Raw genomic sequence first — 8,318 nt, 5'->3', positions numbered from 1 at the left:
GCGTGACTCGAAATTTAGTTTTCCCTATAAAAAGGTCCTAAATTTCACATGATTTTCATACTGTTTTTTCATACTTTTAATACTTCGACTTCGACACTTCACAAATATTTAGGAAATCTCTCTACAAAATGTTTTTACAAAACTCATTCTATCAAACACACACAAGTTCATATTTTCAGGTTTCACGATTGCTCGTCTCAAAGATTGTCAATCTCTCGAAACCAATCGAAGGTATAATCCTGATGGTCCTTGAAGAAATTTATTATATTTATATTGAAGTTATTCTTTCATGATGTAGATCTTTAATATAAAACCATTCTATTGTAAATTCGAATCATTTTCTTACTTTTTATTTATTTTCATATGCCTATGTATGTTATACGATTGTCCTAATTTTATGTTTTCATCATCCCGGATGTTATTTTTTATAGTCAAAGGACTAAAGAACTATTATAATATTAATTAGATAATTTGAATAACCTGTTAGGTTCCCTGTAATTTGATTGCATAATAACTTGTCACTAAAAAATAGTCCTTCATGTGTTTCATGAACCAACCTAGACTAAATATTTTTTAGGGTGTATGAAAATATTTTATGGTTATACTATTGCATAAATTTTGATATGAATCGATATTAAATAAAGGCCAGCAGTGGGAGTCATGGTTCTAGACCGTGTTCGTTTCTCACCCTCGAACTAAATCTTTGGTTCATTGACCATCTATGGAGTCAGGACCGAAAAATCTACATTAGATAAGTCCCCAAGTTGTCCCTATGATTTTCAATATCCAATTAGGTTTATGAGTATTCCTTTATAGACTTGTTTGGTAACTTTAAAACGTTTTCAATAAAACCTTTACAGTGAGGTAATCAAATATGCGCTCATCCCGCGTAAGCGAAATAAAATATGGTTACAAAATTAATATGTTCACCATAACATAAATACTTTAAAACTTAGGGTGTGTTCTCTCCACATGAGTTCTCGTGATCTTAACTAAACTTCTCTTCACTATATACATTTAACCCTCACCCAAAAATTATCGTAAATTTGTCAGATAGGAAAACTAGTTTTGTCTAAAGGGGTTCTAGTCATGCGCGGAATGAATACCTTAATATCCACTTCGTTCCCAAAAATAATCATAACTTTAATAATGCCATTTCTAAGATGCTTGACAACTAAATTTTATCGTTACACAACCCAAAATTTTGGTCAATATTCCTTGAAGAATCACCATTGCACCAACTTACAGTGTTAACCGTGACTCTATAGCTCCAAAGATATGATTGTGTTGAGGAGCTCGGTAGAGTACATCTTATTCATTCGAAGGGCTTTTATGTTCATTAATTAGATACATATTACTTAATGCACAAAATCTATAGGGTACATCTCAATTTGTAGCCCCTAAAATATAATCGTGTTTAAGAAAAAGAGAAGGTAAGTACTACGCATATTTTGTGCTTAATAAGTACATTTTATTCCAAATATATTAAATGTGTACTTTTAAAATGGTTGCACTTGTAATAAAAGATGTACAATTTTGGAATTTACGCTATTTAATAGTTTCTATTTCTGTCTAAGAAATTAAGGTTTGTTGAAGGTCGAGACTTGATGTGAGCCCCAAGAAGGTTTGCATGAGCTTCGTTGACCGTACATCGGGAACCTGCAAAACGAGGTTAGACTATCCAGGGTGGTCCCGAGATTGCACGTTCGACGGTCAAGTCAGATGTAATTGAGGTTGAGAGACTGATCAATGTAGAGAGAGGCTCTAGCTCTTGGTAGGCTAGAATTGAATATATGTTCATTGATGAGACTGATGATATTATACTATTAGGAATTCCCAGACAGGTAACTTTGGTAAGATGGGCCATTCTTGGGAGTGGCTATCTTGCCTTTTTAGGTCATCATCTTTTTCATCCTTTTTGTGGATCTTTAAACTCCTGAAGTTAGGTCAAATCGTGGGTGGGGTCACCAGCTGCCACCTATTTAGTTATTATGATGACTTTTTGATAATATTGGGCTGGACGTTTTTCGAGCCCAATCAGTTAGCCCCATGCCATGGATGTGGGATCATTGATGTCTGATACGATGACGCGCATTCGTGGCAGAATAGGAGTCGATTCCTCTAGCATATGGTTAATCTCGCCCCAATCAAACCTCCATTTATTGCCGGGTAGGTGCGATTTCGCTGGGATGAAGCTGATAGGCTTCATGCTGACCGAAGGAGTAGGATGCCACTCGGGTAAGGGCTAATTAGCCCCATGCTGCCCGAGTGGGTGCCATGAGACACTTAGTGTAATACTCCGTATTTTTGGGAGTTATTATTTATAAATAAGAAAATATAAAGAATATAATCGAAAAGTATTGTAATATACTCCCTCTATTTTTTTTTTATCATTCTCACTTTTCTATGTGCGTCTCCCAATGCACTTTCTTAAGCTTAAATATCTTTCATTATATATTAGTAAAAATTATAACGATTGAATATTCATAATGTACTAATTGAGACGAATCAAACAAGACCCCACATGACTATATTTTTTCTTATAAATTGAAACAAATTAAGAAGATTCTCTCGAAGTATGAATAGTGCCAAAATTCCAATTGAGAAAGATAAAAAAAACAGAGGGAGTATTTACAAAAAATAATACAGTTTGGGTAAGTTTAAAATTCTAACTGAATTATGCAACCTATTTAGTATACCTCATTATATAATGGTTTGGTTTATTTTATTTTCGAAATAATAAAATAGAACAAGTCCTATTAGACTTAGGTTTACCACCCTATAAATAGGAAAGAAGGAAGAAAAAAAATCACTAAAACCCTAACTCTTCAAGGTCAGCCGTTTTTTTTTTTCTCTCCAAGATTTTTTCTCTCCTCTACCTTCCTTTCTTCTCCTTTGCATCTAAGAATTCCTCGCTGGTGGTTTCGCTGGTGGTTCGCCGATGTTGCCAGAGTTCGCGCGTTTCTCAACTGCGTTCACTCTCCTTCTCCCTCGTTGTGTTTTCCTTTGAATCTTATCGCATTCGACGAGGTCAGATTGGGTCCGTGTTGTGTGTGTGGTGTTCGAGCAGGGGATTCTGCGAACGAATGGTTGTGCAAGGGTTGTGCGAATGAACGAGTTGTGCAAGGCTGGTGCGACGAGTTGTGCGAGGGTACTGGTGCAAGTGTCGAGGATGGCGATGTGGTTGTGTGTGCGACGAGCGACGGGTGTCGCGGTTGTTGTGGGGTGAACGCTTGAAGGTGAGCGTGGTGTGTTGTGGTCGCGCGAGTAGGCGACGAGTTGTGCGTGTCGCTGCAGGAACTTCCGTCGCTGGTGATTATCGTTGGTGAGTCGATCGGTATAAAAAACAATATGTGTATAATAGAATTTTCTTTTTAAGTACTTAATATTGGAATTTTTTCCTTGAATAATGCCAAAAAGGGGATTAATTCCCAAAATGTGTGACAAAATTTTTTATTTCCCTGCGTACCGTCCACGTAGGACGGCACGCGAAAATATTTTTTTAAAACTGCAGTAAAACCGCTACTCGGAGTAGCGGTTAATGCATAAAAACCGCTACTCAGAGTAGCGGTTATATTTAAAATAAACCGCTACTCTGAGTAGCGGTTTTCTTTAATGAACCGCTACTCCGAGTAGCGGTTTACAAGATTCTTGGACCCGTTGTAAACCGCTACTCGGAGTAGCGGTTCATTAAAAAAAACCGCTACTCCGAGTAGCGGTTTACAAAAATCCCCAATTCCAGCCCTAACTCCCCAATTTTATCAGATTTCGAAATTACTTTCTCAAACTCTCTTCTCCCTCTCTCTCTTCCGACGACACGTCGCCCTCGCCGCTCGCCGCTGCCGCTCCGCGCGCGCACCTGAGCCTCGCCGCACCTCGCCGCACCTCACGCGCCGGAGCTCTCACACACTTTCGCCTGATTTTTGTGAGTTTCTTTTTTTTTTTATTTTATTTAATTTGCTTAGCATGTCATATTTGTATGTATTTTAGGTTTGTAACTGTTAGATGGAAATTGTTTAGTTTGATTAGTATAATTAGTTGTTGATGGTTAAAAATTTAGCATATTGTGATGGTTGATTTTGTATGAATTTGAAGGTTAGTATAATTAGAAGGTGATTAGTATAATTCGAAGGTTATTAGCATATTGTTTAGTTGTTTGATTAGTATAATTTAGTTGTTGGTTGGTTAAAAATGGATTTGAGCAACTTGAGGAGGTCATGATTTTGCATGAATTGTTGTGTTTAAGTTGTAAATACTACTAGTATAGGTGAAAAATAGTGTTCATATTGTTTGAATGTGTAGAATAAGAATAACTTAAAATATATGTTTTTTGTATGTAGAATATGGAACAACCTAAATATCCTCTATACCTTTATTGGAATGGTGAATTATCTCAAAATGATGTTGATATTGTGTATAGAGGTGGAAGGAAAAAGTTTTTGTTCATCAATTCCGGTATGATGTTTCAAGAGATTCTGAATAGGGTATATGACGTTGTTGGATGTGATCGTATGTATGTGGAACTGAAATTGTTTATGAGATATCCGATGCCGGGAAAATATGTGCCAATTGCACTAGAGGATGACGAGTCACTGAGTGCTATGTGGCTTTCAGTGACACAAACGTCAGCCATGGCAATGGAGGTGTACATTGAACAAGTTCCCAAAGAGATAAATGTGCAAAGTAATGTGGGTTATGTACCTTCAATGGACTTTAGGGATAGCATGGAGGTACCGACATCAGCTCCTAATATGCAATTTGAATCATTTACTAGCATGTTGTCAGACCCACATTATGTAATCAGCACATGAATGAGTTTATTTCTCCTGCTTCGTCTCCCCACATACCATCCACATTCCATCTTGACACTCTACATCAAAATGATGTTGATTTTTTGGGAAACGAGGAGGAGCATGTGGATTCTGATAGGGATGAGGATGATGATGCAAGAGAATTAGCTGACAAGGCAATAAAGGCTGGTGTTCCTTCACAAGATTGGCTTAGAGTTGACGAAGTTGATCAAAGGTTAATAGATTCATGGATGACTTGGAATGTCACTGGTTCATTAACTGTGGCTTCTGAATTTGAGATAGGACAAGAGTTCGCCTCATTGCAGCAATTAAAGAATTTTGTGAAAGCATGGTCGATCTCTAGAAACCAGATGTTTCGGGTGTTAGAGTCAGAGCCCACAAAGTATGTCATTGAATGTGCTAGAAAGGAAGTGTGTCACTGTCCATGGAGGTTGGTGCAATCATGACTAAGTCGTTCTCATTCAAAATTGTACGATATGTTGGTCCACATGCAAGCAATTGTTTAGGAGACATAACATGTGGAGACCATCCTCTCATTTCATCAGATTTCGTTGCTGATCTTATCGAGGATTTCATTAGGACTGATCCTTCATTCAAAGTTCAGTCCATCCTTACTTTTGTGAAGAACCAATATCAATTTTCAATAACATATAAGAGAGCTTGGTTAGCAAAAAAAAGGCAATCAGCAATATTTTTGGTGATTGGGAGAAGTCGTATCAAGAGTTACCGAGGTACTTGCAAGCCTTGAAAGAGTCCAATCGAGGCACTGTCGTTTACTGGAGTACGATCCCAACACAAGATCCTACTACGCACATCTTTAGGAGGGTCTTCTGGGCCTTTAAACCCTCCATTTCCGGATTCCGTCATTGTCGGCCTCTTATCACTATAGATGGTACTCACTTGTACGGGAAATACAAAGGCAAATTATTGATTGCTATGGGAACAGATGCTAATTTCCAGCTATTCCCACTTGCCTTTGCTGTTGTGGAGGAAGAAAGCACGGAGGACTGGTCTTGGTTTTTAGCTTGCATTAGACGTTCCGTCACAGATAGAAAGGATCTGTGTGTCATCTCTGATCGTCATAGGGGTATCCTTGCAGCTATGAATGAGCCTGGTAGTGGTGGGAGGAACCATATGCACATCACCGCTTTTGTGTGCGTCATCTTGCTTCGAACTTGAATTCGAAGTATAAGAATGCTGCCATCAAGAACCTATTCGGAAAAGCTGCATATGCTAGGCAGAAAAGGAAGTTTTTGTACTATATGGATCGAATTGGCTCCATTAATGTCGAGGCAGCTAGATATCTGTTGGACATTCCCCTTCATCTATGGTCTCTACATCATGATGGTGGGTGTAGATATGGTGTGCAAACCACCAACATGTCTGAAGTGTTTAATGGTGTCCTAAAAGGAGCAAGATGTCTACCGATCACTGCTTTGGTAAGAATGACATTTTATCGTGTCAATTCTTATTTTGCTACAAGGAGAGAATTAGGTAGAAAAAGACTTGAGGAAGGCCATGATTATAGCCCGAAGGCGACTAACATCATTGAAAAGAACATGGAGAAGGCAGGTGCTCATGAGGTGATTGTGTTTGATTATGAGCGAGGGCTATTTGAGGTCACTACTGGTCGTGGAGACCGTATTGCGGGAAAGGTGGAAAGAAACACACGGTTAACTTAATGCAGAAGACATGTACATGTGAGAAAGTCATAATATATAAGTTGCCGTGTTCTCATGTCCTTGCGGTATGTCGTCACCGGAGCTTGTCATATAGTGGTTTTGTGGACGCTTCATTTCTGACTAGCTCGTATCGATCTACTTATATGTCCTTTTTCAAGCCTGTGCCTGATATGCATAATTGTTCTCCATATGATGGTCCGAGAATTATAGCTGATGAGAGGCTAAAACGTGGAGCTGGACGTCCACGGTCCACTCGAATACAAAATGAAATGGATGCAGCTGATAGGTCTGGCAAATATAGATGTAGCATTTGTAAGGTTTCAGGACACAATAAGCAAAGATGTCCTAATAAGAACGGTGAAGGAACATCTGGGTAAATGTTTTCATATTTTTGTAAATTTCAAAATTTATATTATTTTCATAGTCCTCATTTGTTACTAACCGGTATATATTTTTTTTTTCTTATTAGGTCTGATGGCGCAGTCCATCTTTCCCGGCCCCACTGATCGCAGCGTTCTCACCCTCCAGGACCAGCATCGGAGTGAGGATGTCTGGAGGGGAGTAGCGGACACAGGTACTATCGTGTCGGTTGCATCATCACAGTCTCTATCTTGACTGGGAGATTCACGATAGGGTTCTTCGGTATGTCGAGCGGGCTGGTTTTCTCGGCATACATCGTTTGGTAGGGGGAGGTTTGGAGATTGATAGACCACTTCTGACGGCATTAGTGGAGCGATGGAGGCAGGAGACCCATACATTTCATTTGACTGTTGGGGAGGCGACGATTACTTTGGAGGATGTCGCTGTTATCCTTGGACTTAGAGTGCACGGGGCACCTGTTACTGGTCGAGGCGAGGGTAACTGGGCTGCATTAGTTTTCGAGTTGTTAGGGATTTGGCCCAACACACCGGAGAACGAGCCCAAAGTTCTCCAGGGTTCGTCTTTGAGATTGACATGGCTTCGGCAACATTTTTTCTTGTTGCCGAATGATGCTGATGAGGTGACTGTACAGCGATTTGCCCGGGCTTACATTCTTGCATTGATGGGGTCCATTCTTTTTGCCGACAAGAGTGGAGATGCAGTCCAGGTTCTTTATCTCCCGCTTTTAGCTGATCTCGACGTAGCAGGGACATATAGTTGGGGTAGTGCGACCCTTGCATACCTGTATCGGCAGCTATGTCGGGCATCACATAGGGGTGCGAGGGAGTTAGGTGGCCCTGTGTTGTTGTTACAGATTTGGGCATGGGAGCACATACACATTGGCAGACCTCGGATTTCGAGGGTGCGGGACCCACCTCCAGTTTGACGAGGCCGTTCCTATTTTAGGCTCCCAGCATGTTCCGGGGATTGACCCCTTAGCTGTCAGGTAATATTCAATGTCTCACATTTGTTGACATTTTTGTTTCATTTTTCTCATGGATAATACGTATATTTCTTTTCAGTTGGCTTCGAGTACACATCATAGGTCCCACACAGCAGGTGGGCTTCCTTACTACAGGGATGCACTTGACCATCAAGACGGACGAGCAGGTACATAGGCTCGTACTTGCCTAACTTATATACATTGGTAGACTCTTCTTTTGCCTAATATTTGTAAGATTCTATTTTTTGTAGATGACTTGGCAGCCATATACTGATGCGAGACTGGCGTTGTTACCTGCTATATGTCGAGCTGATCGACATGTATGGCGCACATGGCCCCACTTATCTGTTTCGACATTGTAGAGTTCCATTTCCCTGGTCGAGTTATGCGCCAGTTTGGATTCGAGCAGACGATTCCCGCACCTTCTGATACGAGCACAACCCTTCATGCCATGATCGGAGG

The 8,318-nt window shown here is 40.1% G+C and overlaps 1 protein-coding gene across 1 annotated transcript; it reads left to right on the top strand.

Annotated features, from left to right (window-relative positions):
* The first annotated feature begins 6,466 nt into the window (after positions 1–6,466).
* LOC125492784 (uncharacterized) lies at positions 6,467–7,058 on the top strand. The gene is made up of 2 exons (XM_048635507.2): positions 6,467–6,866; positions 6,963–7,058. The coding sequence occupies exons 1-2, from the start codon at positions 6,493–6,495 to the stop codon at positions 6,997–6,999; spliced, it is 411 nt and encodes a 136-aa protein (XP_048491464.2). The 5' UTR covers positions 6,467–6,492; the 3' UTR covers positions 7,000–7,058.
* The last annotated feature ends 1,260 nt before the right edge of the window (positions 7,059–8,318 follow it).

The sequence above is a fragment of the Beta vulgaris genome, chromosome 8, assembly GCF_026745355.1.
Source record: "Beta vulgaris subsp. vulgaris cultivar EL10 chromosome 8, EL10.2, whole genome shotgun sequence".
Taxonomy (NCBI): domain Eukaryota; kingdom Viridiplantae; phylum Streptophyta; class Magnoliopsida; order Caryophyllales; family Amaranthaceae; genus Beta; species Beta vulgaris.
This window is presented reverse-complemented; position numbering and strand designations above follow the sequence as displayed.